The sequence below is a fragment of the Condylura cristata genome, unplaced genomic scaffold, assembly GCF_000260355.1.
Source record: "Condylura cristata isolate star-nosed mole 26May11 unplaced genomic scaffold, ConCri1.0 scaffold00017, whole genome shotgun sequence".
NCBI lineage: Eukaryota > Metazoa > Chordata > Mammalia > Eulipotyphla > Talpidae > Condylura > Condylura cristata.
Window position 1 is genome coordinate 3,783,053 of NW_004567118.1, and position 16,519 is coordinate 3,799,571.

Consider the following 16,519-nt stretch of genomic DNA (forward strand, 5'->3'; position numbering starts at 1 on the left):
GGGTTGGGAGCAGGAGGAGAGTTCACATCCAATTACACGGACCCTGGACTCTCCGAGGGGACAGACCGAGCTCTGTTCTGTATTTCTGGCCAAGTGAGTACAGGAAGAAGCCGCGGCATTTGAACACGGTGCAGTCATTTGCCCAATTCTCCAAGTGCCAGCATCAACACTGGCAGGAGGGACGGAATACTAAGGAGGTTTCATCCTCCAGAGCTCACAGTCTAAGGTGGAGAGAGACGAAGGAGCAAATGGCCAGAGAGGAGGTTTTAAGAATAGGACCTGGATGTGCAAAGCATTGCTGGAACATGTGGCGGAGGAGGAGGAGCTGGGAGAGGGCAGAAGTGGGCTATGCGAGGAGTCTGGTGCTGGGGGAGGACTTCCAGGGCATTCCAGTGGGGAGAGACGTCCAGTGTGCAAGCTTGTTCACAATGAAAGCAAGTTCAGTGTGCACAAGGTCACTGGGAGGAGAGAGGAGACGCCGAGGGCCGGAGGGAAGGTGGTGTGAGGGTGGGGCGACCAGGTGCCCAGGTCTGCCTGGGAATTTTCTGGGTTTAGCACCCCAAGAGCCCCCTAGTCTTTAGCAAACTGGGGCCCTAGGTGAAGCTCACTGCCCAGTGTGCTCAATCACTGCAGGAAGCCAGAGACAGACCAAGAGAATTCACAACAAAGGCCACTGTCCCCCGGGCTGTTACAGCTATGAACTGTCAGCCCTGTAACTGAATCCTCAACTTCATCTCGAAACTGAAAATCTGACAAGACTCAAAGCCACTTGGAAGGACTGTGGCTGGAAGTAAACAGATTGCCAGTTTAGGGCACTGGGCATCCTTAGCATAACTCATTTGCTTTCTTTCTCAGGTTTATATATTTAATACTTATTTATTTTAAAGGTTTTCTCTTACTGACAGAACACTGCAGTGTACCTTATGCAGGTTTCAGGTATTCAGCACTGGGAGTCACAATGTGTGATTACGGCATCAACGTCCTAGTCTAGCCTCCACTATAACCTCGTTCCCTGACCTCCCCACCCCTTCCCTCTGATCGTGAATTGGTCTTATTCAAAAGCATCACTCCTTCCACCATGGTTCCTGTCCCTAGATCCTGAGCGGCAAGTCTGAGAACGCCAGGCTGGTGGTGCAGATCGACAACGCCAAGCTGGCCGCCGACGACTTCAGGACCAAGTGAGTAGTGACAGCTCCAGAGCGGGCCAGCAGTGGCGAGCAGCTGCCAGGGGATGGACTCTGTCCTGAGGCTGGAACAGAAGCCGCCTGGGGCAGCTTTGGGAGGATGCTGGCTTTGGGTTCCTCGGTGCAAGAACCCTGAGTTTCAAGTTACTTTGAAGGAGTGTAAGAAACCACCCAGTTTGGTCTCTTTTTCAACTGCACATTTGGAGCAAGTTCAAAAGTGAGATTCATATGCGGGTCTTAGTCACAATCACAATCACAAAGAAGTGATTTAACCTCAAACACAGGCTGCAAAATCCATTTTGGCGAAGCAACTTCTCCAGGCTTAGCTTTGACAGTCAAAAGAATCCTTTGCATCTTATGGGCCTTTATAGCTTACCATGCGATTTTTCCATTCTTGCTTCTTTGTCTTCACGATGACCTGAAAAAGTATGAGTTGGGTCCCCATTTTAGGGATGAGGAAACCAAGATTCAGGGGTGTCAGGGCACCTACCCACAGTCCCCATGGCTGGATGTGAGTCGCTTCTTGCTCAGTGCCCCTCTCCCGGCGCTAGGTGCTTCGGGGGCAACGGACAGAGGAGGCTGGTCAGAGCCAAGACAAAGGGGCGCAGCTGATGGTGACTTTGAATGGGCTTCTGGCAGCACAGTTAATACTGGCTTGAAAGTAAACAGAGGTGCCCACTAAGGCCTTTCCTGTGGCTGTCAGGGAGGAAATGGATTTCGTTATTTTACCATTGTCTTTCAAAACACCAAAAATTTCAAAATATAATGAATTTGTCTAGGTGAGATAAGTTAAGGAGATACAGTCTTCCTCTTTGACTTCTCTTTTGACCTGTGCATGAAGGTATCAGACTGAGCAGGGCCTGCGCCAGCTGGTGGAGTCGGACATCAACGGCCTGCGCAGGATCCTGGACGAGCTGACCCTGTGCAAGTCTGACCTGGAGGCCCAGGTGGAGTCCCTAAAGGAGGAGCTGCTGAGTCTCAAGCAGAACCACGAGCAGGTGAGCGAGTTCCAGCTTCCAGCCCTTGTGGGGACAGTTCCATTCGTTGCCCCAAGCAGGGTAAAGGCAGTCCTTCAAAGCATCTAGGAGCTCATATGATGTTTTTCTGGCTGTCTAATAGTATGATCAGTGGGTCTACTTTTACTTGGGGTCAGATGTGTGCCCAACGTCTCACCTGGTTCTTTAAACTACTTTCTGCCTTGGGTAGGATCTATTATCCTCAGATCGCATGCCAGAATGGTGACCACGATTGGAGAGGGTAGCAAAGCTCTCTGTAATATGTGGCACCTGGGTGGACAGAACCCAGCCTGGATGGGTGGGTGGATGGACGATGGGAAGAGTGGACAACTGAAGGAACTCTAACAATACTTGATTGGGACCTCATGGCTGATATTAACAAATGAGATTGGCTTCTCCAGCAAGATAATTTATTTATTTATATGGAACTGGGGTACAGGCCAGAGATGTGGATGGTGAGAGGATTCACTAGAGACAGAGAGGGAAGCAGAACATGCAGATCGATGAAGTACACTGCTGAGGGGAGCAGCAGCCAGGTTAGGAGCAGTCTGCCTCGCCATGTGGATCTGCTCTGGGGCAGGCAGGAATCGAACTCATGCCGAAGTGGCTTTAGGTTCTTAGTGCTGTGCTTTAACTTGCTGTGCCACCAGGGAGGGCCCAGCATGGGATCTTTTAATGAATAGGATACAATACAACTCGTTAGTACTATAAGATGGTAGATCAACAAAAGAAAGGGGAAGAGTTAAATTATGTCTTTCTGTATTTAAGTTGTAATGATTATGAACCAGTATCGTGCTAGATTTATCAATAAGCAAAGGGAATGTTAGAAAGAAACAGTTCTGGAATTGGGGAGATACACCAGCAGTTCTCTAATCCTCCAGTTGTATATAGATGGAGAGAGAGACTGAGACAGGAAGCCTGAATCACAAGGGTAGATTAACTGTGCTTTCAATAAACAGGGCTTCAGATGAAGTGTCTGAAACTCTAGTGCAATTCTCAGTCCACCACACTGAACTCTCTGAGTTAATTCATAGACTTCTTTCTGTGGGTTCATTCCTTTTTCCTCTTGTGCAGGAGGTCAACACCCTGCGTTCCCAGATTGGCGACCGCCTCAACGTGGAGGTTGATGCTGCCCCCAATGTGGACTTGAACAGCGTGCTCAACGAGACCAGGAGCCAGTATGAGGCCCTGCTGGAGACCAACCGCAGGGATGTGGCTGAGTGGTTCGCCACCCAGGTAGGTTCTCAGACCTGGACACACAAGAGCCCAGGCCTGGGCACTGCAGGTAGGGTCTGACCCCAGGCGTCCTCTTTGCTGTTGCAGACCGAGGAGCTGAACAAGCAGGTGTTGTCGAGCTCTGAGCAGGTGCAGACGTGCCAGGCAGAGATCATCGAGCTGAGACGCACGGTCAAAGCCCTGGAGATTGAGCTGCAGGCCCAGCACAACCTGGTGGGTGTTGCCAGTCCCTGTGGGATGTGGAACGTTGGGGAGTGGGTGTCAGTGGGGTGCCTTTCAGGTCTTCCTATCCCTCCTAACACTAGCAGCTTGTGGCATCTTGGGAGAATCCCCTTCAGGAGTGACTGGGAGACATTCTCAATCTTCCCCACACAGAGGAGCTCCCTGGGGAGCACCCTGACGGAGACTGAGGGCCGCTACAGCTCCCAGCTGTCCCAGGTGCAGTGCATGATCAGCAACGTGGAGTCCCAGCTAGGTGAGATCAGGAGTGACCTGGAGAGGCAGAACCAGGAGTACCAAGTGCTGCTGGACGTGCGGGCCCGGCTGGAGAGCGAGATCAACACGTACCGGGGCCTGCTGGAGAGCGAGGACTGCAAGTGAGTAGCAGGCAAAGGTTTCCGGGAAAGCGTGGTGGGACCATCAGGCACAGCCAAGGTCACGTTAGCCATGTTTCAATCAGCAAGCAGCACACGTCGATGCAGTGTCTGCTCTTTGCAGCTGAGCCGACCCGGGGAGTCACAGGCAGGCTGTGACCAGATTCACCAGAGACAGAGAGGGGAGCAGAACAGGCAGATTGATGAAGCACACTGCTGAGGGGAGCAGTGGACGGGTCAGGAGTCGTCTGCCTTGCCATGTGGATTTCCTCCGGGGCAGGTGGAAATTGAACTCATGCGGAAGTGGCTTTAGCTTCTTAGTGCTGTGGTTTAACCTGCTGCGCCACCAGGGAGGGCCCCGCATGGGATCTTTTAATGAATAGGAAACAACTCCTTAGTATTGTAAGATGGTAGGGCACAGCCTGCCTCAGAGAGTGAGCAGTGAAGGGTGGTGGGCGACAGTGATTTACAGCAGTAGCTATTGAGTGAGAAGAGTGTGCCAGGTGCCTGATTTTTTCCAATTCAGCCATGGTATCTGGGGCAGGGGAGGGCTTAGGTAACAGTCCAGGTGGACTGCAGCGAACTCCTGCAGTGAATCACAGGCTGTGTGATCCACACCTTAGGCTTCTTCCACCCTCCTCTCTGACCCATTCCTCACCTGTGTTCCCCCAGGCTTCCCAGCAACCCCTGCGCCACCAGCAACGCCAGCGGCGGCTCCTGCGGGCCCTGCTACCCCTGTGGCCCGCGCCCTCGCTGCGGGTGCTAGGTCTCTGCGGTACTCAGGCAGGACTGGCAGGAGACAGAACCACCACTGTGGAGCCAGTCTGCTTCTTTGACTTCCACTGGCCACAAGACCAGAGCCCAGGCATCAGGATCATTCGCGTCTAGAGAACACACGCCTGGGTGTGGCCCTGCTGTGCCCAGGCCCACCCGCTCCCCACTCAGGGCTGCCCTCTTGTGACTCTGGGCCTGACTGTCTGACAGGTTTGGGCTGGGTCGGTGTTCTGGTTCCCTCTGCTTTACCTTCCTTGCACCTCCCTAAATCCCTTTGTAAATCTCCTAATAAACTTTCCTGTTGCAAAGCAGAGATGATTCTCATTTGTATTCATGCTTTTCAAAGTGTTTGCTCTGTGTAGGAGCTTCTCTTAAAGCCACTTGAAAGCAGTGGAGGACTATGGAGTTTAATCCTCTGCTTAAGGCTCTTCATCACCATTAATTAACATTCATTACACACCAGGAGTCCCAGAGTCTACTCAGGCAGAAGGTAACCAAGGCAAGAGGTCTCATCTGAATATGATAAACATGTTCATGATGGGACCTGCTCAGTAAAATACAACGGGTGCCATCTCTAGAAAGTTCCAGCTTTTCTTTTCCAAGTCCCTAGAAGAAGAACTAATATTACTAAAAGCCAACCAAGTACCAGGAACCACACAGTGCTCTCGGGTTCACAGAGTAAGTGGCCACAGTGGGGCTGACCCCAGAGCTGACTCTCCATGGGGGTGACTTCTGAGATGGATTATGAGCTCCTAACACTGGCTGCACACAAGCCCAGCAGAGCTCCACATTCTTCAACTCACCCTGGGAAAGATGATTTGGGGGTATAACATCAAATACCCCCAAATGTCTCCAAAATCTCTCTGGGAAATATTGGACAATGTATAATAATAAAACAAGTCATCTTTTATTTTTGAGTAGTAGCTAACAGATGTTAGTGTTTCTCTTTCCATTTGAATTTTTGAAGCCCTAGGGCTGAGTTTTGGGTCCCCACTTCTCCAAAGTTCTTTAGAACCCACTGGGGATTTAGTCTATGGTCTCTGCTGATGCGGAACGTGACTGCCTGGCCGGGCCCTGCCCTTACTGGTGCCCACGGGGTAATGGCCATGGTTACCAGCTTCCGGAGCAGGCCCAGTCTTTGGCCAAACTTCAGCTGCATCATGTTTGCCTGAGATGATGCTGAAGTGTCAGGGTTCCCTTCTGCCCTCCCATCCTGTAGCTCTTGTATTGTTTCTCCCACTGTTATTGGAATGTCCTCCTCCGGGCCTCAGCCAGGAGACCCCAGAAGGTAACTGAGCGACTTCTGCAGACAGCACCCCCACCTTCCAGTTCACTCCCAGAAGCCACCTCCAGGTCTCATAAAAACACCCTTGTCCAATGTCTCCCACTAGCTTACCATACCTGCTGGGAACATCACCTGCCATGCGACTAACAGCCTCCTTTGTCAGGGACAGGCCTCTCCCAAACAGGGACAGGCCTCTCCCAAACACCTTGCTCTCTGCCTATAAGCCACAGGTCAAACTTCTCAACACAGTAAACACACTCTGTTCTTATCGTCCAATGTGAAAAGCATTCAATAAAACTGTGTTTCTGTGTGAGGCAGGACTGTGTCCATCTAGGTCTAGAGGGGCTGTTCTGGGTCTGTGTCTCTAACCCGGGGTTTCCTTGGTGGGAAAGAGCAGGGGGGGTTAGAGAAACTTTTTCTTAGGATAAACCCAAATGGTCTTCCTAGGTATCTTGATAGGTAACTCATGTACTGAGCAAGACTGATGACTTAGAAGTCCACTGTCGGCCCTCCCTGGTGGCGCAGCAGGTTAAAGCACAGCACTGCGAAGCTGGCCATGGCTGCTTCGGTGCGAGTTTGATCCCTGGCCCCGGAGGTGACCCACATGGTGCAGCAGACCTCTCCTGTCTCTCCTGCTGCTCCCCTCGGCAGTGTACTTTGTCAGTCTGCCTGTTCTGCTCCCCACTCTGTCTCTGGTGAAGCCTTTCACCACCCCTGCACCTCTAGCCTAAACCTCAGTACTGTATGCATAAATAAATCTTAAAAAAAAATAAAGTCCACTGTCAAGGATCTCTCATTTGTCCCACAGTGAAACAAGGCAATACTGCTATTTCTTATTCTAAGTGATGAAGTATTTCAAACATATAAAAGTACAAACAAACAAACAAAAGACACTTATAAACCCACAACCAAAATAGAAGTAAGGCATATTTCCCTGGTGCTGTATTTATGTCAGGTTGCTGGATTTTTTAAGAAAGAAAATGTATGGGTTGAGATGAAAAATGCACCTTTACTCATCCTTCACCCCATGTCTCCTTTTCCCAACTTGATGGTGTAGTGCTCCTCTTCTTTTCAAAATGTTGCTGTGAGGGTGAGCATATACAGATTTCTAGTTCACCTTGTCACTGAGGCAGGCTTTTGAGAGATGTGGCTTTTTGCAGTGGTTGGAGTTTCAGTTCAATCATACTGAAAACCTTGTCCTCTGTACATCATTTTTAGACTCTAATTTACTTTTCCATTTTCATCTCGTCCGTACTCTGTGTGAGCTTGGAAAGTCACAGCCCCTTTGGGTCAATGTTTTCGCATTTGAAAAATGAAGGTTGGGGAAGATGACCATGTGGGTCTTTGGAAGCCCTAACATTCTGACAATTAAGCTTCATCTGACTTAGGCACACTTTCCAGAAAGGAGATCCTGGCATCCTAATGCACACGAGGGGAGCTCATGGTTACAGCCCGGTGTGAACTGAGCCTGACACCCAAGCTTCCTGGACAGTGGCCAGCTGTCTGTTGGAGCTGTTCCTCCTGACATTCTCTGCACCTGGCACTCAGATGCACACGCCGGTCAATTCATGAGCTACACGAAGCTTGGTTTCCCTTCATCCCCGCCTAACAGCTCACCTGCAGAATCGGCCAAGTCAGCAGTTATCACAGGTTGTGAATGTCAATCACGACCAAGGCCTTGTTTCTAGGAGCAAGCTCAAGTGCAATGTGGTGATTGTATAGGGACAGGGAGCCTCTGCTGCATCCTTTCACAACTCTTTAGTTCTTTAGAAGACTTGTAAGAATCTCCTTTTAGAATTTCTAACATAAACACACATTTTTCTTGTGCAGAAGTGAATATATACCTTCTTTAAAAAATGAGAGAACAAAATAGTATACAGGAGATAAAAAAAGCATAATAATTCAACCACTTAAAAGCGTCTGTGTTGAACTGTGGTTCTTTTTATCTCTCAATTGTCCTCATTATTAAAATGATTTTAAGTTCTGTAATGACCTTGTTTGCATGCCTTATTTTGACTAAGTGTATTGCTCTTGAGGGGGGTCACCACTGTTTCACCAGATGGTTCTAAGCTGCTGCAACTGGTGGGCTGTAATTCGATCTGATGGGCTACAATTGTGCCATCAGTTTGGAAACCATGATTAAAATGGGCGAGGCAACAGGGAACCTCACTCAGTATCACCAAATTGTCATTTGCTCCATATTCACCCTCCATGGTTCTGATCTTTCATGGTCTCTTCCACACTTGGCAGTTTTGACCTTCACCTCCACCTTGATTCTCTCTCCTCCCTATTTTTCTGTGACACCATGAGCAGGTTCTCATTTTCTCCTGTTACTTCTCCATGGCTCTTGCTCTTTCTCCTGCTCTCCAGTTGGAGAATTCCCTTAAGTATGGGCCCCAGCCCCTTGTTGTTCTCTGCCTGCTCTTCCCTGGCTCATCTCTCAATTCTCACACCCACACTAGGATCACACTGGCCACCATCATCTCTCCCATAAATTCTAGTCTTGCATCTCCAAATACCAGCTGCACGTTTCCCAGTGTAGAACCCATCATCAAGAATTAAACTATATCACCCCTCTCCCTTAAACTTTCAATGGCTTATTCTCAGGACAAAACCTAACTTCTCAAGAAGGCATGCACAGTACTTCATGTCCTTCCATGCCTCTAGGGAAATGAAGGGGGTGAGGTGAAAAGGAGGGAGGGAGGGAAGCAGAGAGACAAACAGAGTGAGAGAGATCAGCCTGTATGTCCTGACAATACCATGCTCAATTGAAATGAGAGCTCACAGAGGAGGAAGACAGGACTTATCTGAAGAAGTTGGGGAAGGTGAAATTTCATTCACCTTGAAGGCATGTATGGCGGAAAGAACAGAGATCTGTCGTGGAACCCTGGCTTAACATATCACCCCTATAGTCCATGCCCTTGTCTCCATGCCCTGTAACATGGGGATAGTGTCATTTGCTATGATTGTGTTTGTGGTTTTCTAGATTTGGGGTCCATCTAGGTTCTCAATGACTGGCAGCTTCTGACTGTTGCCCAGCCTGAGCTTCCATTCCTCACGGACCCTGGTCCTGGCAAACATCTATTATAGGTTGACTACATGGTCAGGGACCCAGATGATGCCCATCACCCCTAGAAGCAGTGCCACAGGGCCCAGACTCTGCACCCTTCTACAGGGATCTATTCTTTCTGAGAACTGTGAATCTGGAATTTGACTTTTGGAAACTTGACCCTAGCAAAAGCTACATGGGCAAGAGGTATGCTTTTCCATCTCTGTGAGAAGAATCCAAGGCTTGCCAAGGTGTCAAGCCCTCAAGTCAGGAAGCAAAGCAACAACAGTGTCCCCAGCCCCACCACACCCCACTAATGATGGCCAAGGCTTTCATGGGTACAGTTCTTTGAAGCCACACTATGAAGCTCTTACTTCACTGCTGTGCAGCATGCAGCAGGAGTCCTGACATAGTAAGAAGCCCAAGTAAAACCTTTTATGAGGTGAGGGACTCTTCTGAGGAAACAACAAATTGAGGGGAAGGGCTTTTGACAATCACCAAATGAGTAAGAAAAAAAGACTGCCTTCTATGCCCACACCCTCTCTGGAGGGGTATAAATGCTCCCCAGAGGAGGATGCCCACAGCTCAGTGTCTTGGAGAACTTGGAATCTACCTTCAACCAGGCTCCCTGCTCCCTCCCAGCACCATGCCTTACACCTGCTGTCTGCCCACCTTCAGCTGCCGCTCCAGCTGCGCCTCCCGGCCCTGCGTGGCCCCCAGCTGCCACGGCTGCACCCTGCCCGGGGCCTGCAACATCCCCGCCAACGTGGGCAACTGCGGCTGGCTGTGCGAGGGCGCCTTCAACGGCAACGAGAAGGAGACCATGCAGTTCCTGAACGACCGCCTGGCCAGCTACCTGGAGAAGGTGCGCCAGCTGGAGCGCGAGAACGCGGAGCTGGAGGGCCGCATCCAGGAGTACTGCCAGCAGCAGGTGCCCTACGTGTGCCCCAACTACCAGTCCTACTTCCGCACCATCGAGGAGCTGCAGCAGAAGGTGAGGGCGCGGGCACCACGTTACCTCCCCGGGGAAGTTGTAGGGAAAGAATATGATTTAGAAACAACAGGAGATCGGGGTGACTGAGCCACACTGGTTGTAGCTGTTATTTTGTTTTCTCAAGGGCCCGTCTTACTCTAGGCCCAGGACTGTTAGGTCAGAACATTTGCATAGTGTTAGTCTCTGTGGAGGCAGCTGCACTTTGCATAAATAAGGTGTAATTAAAAGCTGTCTCCAGATGCTTCTGCGCCTATGACATGGGGTAGAATTATTACCCCGAGGTGAGAGAAAAGGAGGCCAGCAGGAAGCCGAGGAAGCGGGCTCTTTGTAAGGAATGGGACCTTTTTTGCTCCCTCGTCTGGACTTTGGCTTCTTGGCGCTGTCCTCTCCTAGACACCTCGTTATCTTGATCTATCATCCTGCCCGATGTGTCCTGGGCTTGTCCTGATACACAAGTCCAACAAGGACATAAATTCCTGGGTAAACCCAGCATAACTAGAAGCTTCCTGAGCACAGAGTGTCCAGGATGGCTGCTTCTCTGCCCCGCTCACGCAAGCTAGCGTATTTATCATCCCCCTTGGACTGGAAGACTCCTGAGGGCAGGATCTAATACTTGTATTTTTATGTCTTCAGTCCTTAGAATCATGCTACACGTACAGAGGTTTTTTCAAAATAAATGGATACCATTACTATCAGCTTCTCTGTAATACTAGGGGAGAAAATAACATTCATTTGTCTGCTGCTATTTTCCTGGCCTTTTCGTTGCTTTTTTTTAATATTTAATTTCTCAAGTATTTATTGCACATGGACAGTATTTAATGATTTTACATAATATCCAATGTTATTTCTCACTCTGTTCCTTCCACCTTAGAGAATTAGTAGGGATTGCTGAAAATAACCAACCTCTGAAAACACTTTGGGTCTTCTAGATCCTGTGTGCCAAGTCCGAGAACGCCAGGCTGGTGGTGCAGATCGACAATGCCAAGCTGGCCTCTGACGACTTCCGGACCAAGTATGTGGGCAGCAGGGGTGCTGTCTTCCCTCGCCACCCCACCCCTCAGCCTGTCCTCAACTCTGAGGAACACGAACAGCGCTTTCCCCAGCTGCCGTGTCCCAGACCCGTTTCTCACCAGGGCCCAGAGACCCCTCTCCAGAGCCTGTCTTCTCTTCCTGCTTTTCCTCTGCCCAGGACTTCTGGTACAGTCCGCGTAGCTCATGGTGCCCTGTTGCTCTGCCATGCCCAGAATTCAATCGGGAGCACGCCAGATATGAACTACTTTTGGAAATCTCACTTTATGAGCCTCTATCCCCTTCAATCCACTGGCTTACTATTTATAAAAAAGGTATTACCAGTGTATCTGCCCTCAAGGAGCTACTGCTTGTGGTGAAAACCTAAAGGCTGAGACTGCTGTGCAAATAACAAGCCCCAACTCCCAGCTCTTTGACAAACCAAACCAAACTGGATTCCAGACCAGACCTGTCCCTGACTCCCTGTACCACAGGTACGAGACAGAGATGGGCCTGCGCCAGCTGGTGGAGTCCGACATCAACAGCCTGCGCAGGATCCTGGACGAGCTGACCCTGTGCAAGTCTGACCTGGAGGCCCAGGTGGAGTCCCTGAAGGAGGAGCTGCTGTGTCTCAAGCAGAACCACGAGCAGGTAAGGTCCTCAAGAACAACAGGCTCAAACTTGCCCTTGGCCTGCATCCAAGAGCCCCGGGTACAAGAGAGGAATTCCATCCTGGTGAGGAATCCCATTTCCAAACAAATGGGATTTGTAGAGAGTGAGTAATTTAAACACTAGTGATAACAAGATTTGGATTTTCCTGCCAGCATGAAGGACGCTGACAAGACCCATAATGAGGCAAGGTCAGCTATGAGGTAGCTTATGCTCCCAGATTGATGCTTGCAGAGCTGAGGACACCTTATCTCAAATTCTCTCCCCCACCAAGGGAGGCCAGTGGGCTGCACAGCAGAGAGGGCTGAGCTTGTCCAGGGTTTGTTTCTGCCATTTGGTGTTGCCTGAGGAAGCACTGCTCAGTCAGAAGCACAATAAAGGAGACAAATATTTTGTTCAAAGCTTAATCCCTGGACAATGTAACTAGTAGGAGTTAAACTTAACTGAGTGCTTGCTATATGTCAGATATTGTGCTAAGTACTCTAGAACCCCACAGATCAGGCTCATTTTGCATGAAAAAACTGAGGTTTCTAGAAGCTTCTAGAAACTATACATTAGGTGTAGATATGAAAACCATTCAAATCTGTCTGCCATCTACCAAGCCCAAGCACTAAGCTGCTGTCCTGTGATGTGATTAGCAGTGAAATAAACAGATAATTACTCCTTTAGCTACACCTATACTAAAAGAATAAATAAATAACCAGTTAGGACTATTCTATCCTAAGACAGCAGATCTTGAGGCATACTTTACTTCCTCTGGCTGGACTCTTTCTTATTAGCCATGTTTAGGAGTCAAACATAAGTGGTGGCACTGGAACCGGTATGTGGGGCCTCGAATGTCACTGGTGGTCCTTGACATCTAAGCTCTAGGGCTGCTCACTGTACCTGTCTCTGTGAATGCAAAGGGTATGCTGGATGCCAGAGTGGAAAGAGATGTGGACTGACAGTTCCAAAGTAGAGTCCATGGACTGGTTAGTCACTGAGTACAGAAGACATGCCTGGAGGGAGCCTGGAGGAGTGAATGGCTGAAAACGCCATGTTCACAAGTGAAGTGCAATCCCCTAGGGAAGAGCACCTTTGCAACACTTAAAAAATTCCCTTCCTTCTGCAGGAGGTCAACACCCTGCGTTGCCAGATTGGCGACCGCCTCAACGTGGAGGTGGACTCAGCACCCACCGTGGACCTGAACCGCGTGCTCAACGACACCAGGAGCCAGTATGAGGCCCTGGTGGAGACCAACCGCAGGGACGTGGAGGAGTGGTTCACCACCCAGGTGGGCTCTCAGCCCTGGACACACAAGAGCCCAGGCCTGGGGTCCCAAAGGCAGGGTCTGACCCCGGACATTCCCTTTGCTGTTGCAGACTGAGGAGCTCAACAAGCAGGTGGTGTCGAGCTCTGAGCAGCTGCAGACGTGCCAGGCAGAGATCATCGAGCTGAGACGCACGGTCAACGCCCTGGAGATCGAGCTGCAGGCCCAGCACAACCTGGTGGGTGTTGCCAGCCCCTGCGGGATGTGGGAGTCGGGAGTGGGCACCAGTGGGGTGCCCTTCGGGTCTCTCTGTCCCTCCTAATACTAGCAGCTTGTGGCATCCTGGCAACCCTCTGGGAGAATCCCCTTCAGGAGTGACTGAGACTCTCTCTCTTCCACGCAGAGGGACTCCCTGGAGAACACCCTGACAGAGACCGAGGCCCGCTACAGCTCCCAGCTGTCCCAGGTGCAGTGCATGATCACCAACGTGGAGTCCCAGCTGGCCGAGATCAGGAGTGACCTGGAGCGGCAGAACCAGGAGTACCAGGTGCTGCTGGACGTGCGGGCCCGGCTGGAGTGCGAGATCAACACGTACCGGGGCCTGCTGGAGAGCGAGGACTGCAAGTGAGTATCAGGCTAGCACTATTTTCCCTAGAAATGTAGCAGGTTGCTGTGGGGATGAGAGATTTTCAGGATGGAAATGACTTTAAAATTTCAAGCTTTTGGTCGGAAGCAGTCTGAGGAACATAAAGTACGTTTCCTATCTTCCTATCTCTTCAGCTCATTGTACCCTAACTTGCCCCAATGGTTTTCTGTCTCCAGGCTCCCCTGCAACCCATGTGCCACAACCAATGCATGTGAGAGGTCCTGCATGCCCAGCCCTTGTGTCCAGCGCCCTCGGTGCGGGCCTTGCAACAGCTTTGGGTGCTAGAGGCCCTGGTGCCAGGAGGAGGTGAAGGGCTCATAGCTCTATTTCAGCCAAAGTTCTCCAACTCTGACCTCGCTTTAGACAAAGCAAGCAACTTCTATGAGCACTAGCTTCCAGGTGTCAACACTAGCCTTGCATGGATTCCTGGGGTGGATCCTTAGTGCCAGACTGCAAAGCCTGCTTACTCAGTGTGTGATCTGAGTCAGAATGAGAAATTTACAACAGGGTCAAGTGATACCTACTTTTGATTACATAATGTGTTATGCTTTAACAAATACTCATTGAAATATGATTTAAAAATAATTACATTAAATGTAATAGAGCATGTTATGATCCTGAACTGGAAGAAATCTTTGTCAATTTTTGGGTCTTTGGAGATACAATGCAGAGCCCTTGCTAGACTCCTAATAAACTCTTTAACTGGTTTAAATATGATATCTGTCCTTTCCTTCATTCATTTCAAATCAGGTGTCTTTCCTACTAAATGGGAGAAAATATTTGCACACCACACAACTGATAAAGGACTCATATCAAAGATCTACAGAGAACTTACACAACACAATAAAAACAATCCAATCAAAAAATGGGCAGAAGGGATTCTCCGAAGAAGAAATGTTAATGGTTAACAGGCATATGAACAAATGTTCAACATCATTTATTATCAGGGAAATGCAAATCAAAATCACAATGAGATGTCACCTCACACCTCACACCATCTTAATAAAACTAGAAACGACAGATGCCAGAGAGGATGCGCAAACACTATGGAAAGCTGTGTGGAGGTTTCTCAGAACACTGAAAATGGATCTACCATTTGATCCAGCAATTCCACTCCCAGGAATCTCCCCAAAGAATACAAAACACTAATTAAAAAACCTGCACTATTTCTAAAAAAAAATTACAGCCCTATTCACAATAGTTAAAATATGGAAACAACTTAAATGCCCCCAAAACAGATGACTGGATCAAGAAGATGTACATATACACAATGGAATATTACTCAGCAATCAAAAAGATAACCGCATGCCAATCGCAGCAATATGGATGGAGCTGAAGGGATTATGCTAAGTAAAATAAGTCAGAAAGAAAAAGATAAATATTGGATGGTTTTACTTATATTAGGGAATATAGAGAAATGGATAATGGATCAAAGGGTTAGGGAAGACAAAACTTGCAAGCTGACCACAGATCTGAGGCACACAGCAGGGTAAGGAAAGGAGAGGAGTCAAAATGGGGGGTGGGGGGAAAAGCATGGGGGACTATGGTGATGGATCCCGGGTGCTGTGGTGGTGAGAGAAATACTGGGAATACACTTGAGGAGAGAAATCAAATACTGTCCAACATTTAAGAAAAACATAAGAAAATCATTAAAAACAAAGTTGGGTGTCTTGTATAAGTACAAAATAACTGGCATCTTCCATCAGATGAAGAGGTCTGCTCACCCTATACGTAGTCTGTGACCACCCCCAAAAGAAGAGTCCCCACTCCCCACCAGACGTCACCTACCTACTGTCGTGGATTTCGCACTGGGAAGGGTGGGGAGGGAGTGGTGAGTCCACACCAGAGAGCCTGCCGACATTTTCTGTTAAGCTTCAGAGGGTACATGAAAGTCATAGAAATTGGATAGCAGGAGGAAGCAACTTTTGAGAGAAAGGCTTTCTTCTGGCAACATGAAAATCTTGCAACCTAGAAGGAAGTGGGGAAAACATATTCAGCCAATAATCATCTTCCTCTATTTTTCTCTCTGCATTTTGGGGAAATTTTTATCATAGCCATCAAAATCAAGGAACAACTTTTTTGGAATATATATCTCAGAATTATTAAGAAAATATGCAGATCCAGACCTTTGAGTCAATGTATCACACATCATCACACCAAACTGTTCAGAGAGATTCATTTTCAAACACATTCCTCTCATTAAAATGCTACTGATGCTGATCTTCTCTTGCATATTATTCAATCATAGTACTTAGGAGGGTAAATGTTTATGTCCATTTATGAGTAAAAGCAAAGTCATTTTAAAAGTTTTGTTACAGATTACTTATCCCTTATTAGTTGTGTATGTCATCTAATAAACAGACTATTTTAGAGTTGTGGTACGTACACATAATATACATAAAAATCAGTGAACACACTGCGGGGTTTGCTCCACGCATCTCTGACTGGGATGGAAGAGGAGTCACTGGCCTGCCTCTCTGTCCCCCTCAAGAGTGCAAGCTCCCTGCTGCAACCCCAGCCAGTGGGTCAGTGTGGACAGTCTGTTCCCAGGGCTGCCTTGATAGAGAAGTTAGATGAGATTGGACCCCTGAAGTTTATGCCAGTGAGGGAGACAGACAGGAAATAAGGGGGACCGAGCAGCTAAGTCACAAGTGGGGCAGGAGGAGGCTTTTAAATAGCAGGAGGGCCAAGAAGACAAGCAGGCAGGTGGCTGATGTGAGCCTGCAGGCAGTTACCATGGGCAGAGCTGGCCTGTGCAGGGTGGCATGCAGGTTGAGACCTAGAAAATGGGGAGAAACAGAGGGCAGAATATTCCG

The 16,519-nt window shown here is 48.9% G+C and overlaps 2 protein-coding genes across 2 annotated transcripts in view; both read left to right on the forward strand.

Moving 5' to 3' along the window:
* The window catches only part of LOC101621885 (keratin, type I cuticular Ha1-like), a 38,182-nt gene extending 33,387 nt beyond the window's left edge, over positions 1-4,795 (forward strand). The window contains exons 2-7 of the mRNA XM_004684961.1: positions 1,096-1,178; positions 2,026-2,182; positions 3,275-3,436; positions 3,524-3,649; positions 3,812-4,032; positions 4,702-4,795. Of these exons, the coding sequence (XP_004685018.1) occupies positions 1,096-1,178; positions 2,026-2,182; positions 3,275-3,436; positions 3,524-3,649; positions 3,812-4,032; positions 4,702-4,795 (843 nt within the window). The remainder of the gene's footprint in view (positions 1-1,095; positions 1,179-2,025; positions 2,183-3,274; positions 3,437-3,523; positions 3,650-3,811; positions 4,033-4,701) is intronic.
* A 4,985-nt stretch (positions 4,796-9,780) lies between these two features.
* On the forward strand, positions 9,781-14,211 carry LOC101619766 (keratin, type I cuticular Ha3-I). The gene is made up of 7 exons (XM_004684201.2): positions 9,781-10,131; positions 11,061-11,143; positions 11,634-11,790; positions 12,920-13,081; positions 13,170-13,295; positions 13,461-13,681; positions 13,880-14,211. Exons 1-7 carry the CDS (start codon positions 9,784-9,786, stop codon positions 13,986-13,988), a joined length of 1,206 nt encoding a protein of 401 aa, XP_004684258.1. The 5' UTR covers positions 9,781-9,783; the 3' UTR covers positions 13,989-14,211.
* Positions 14,212-16,519: the final 2,308 nt, after the last annotated feature.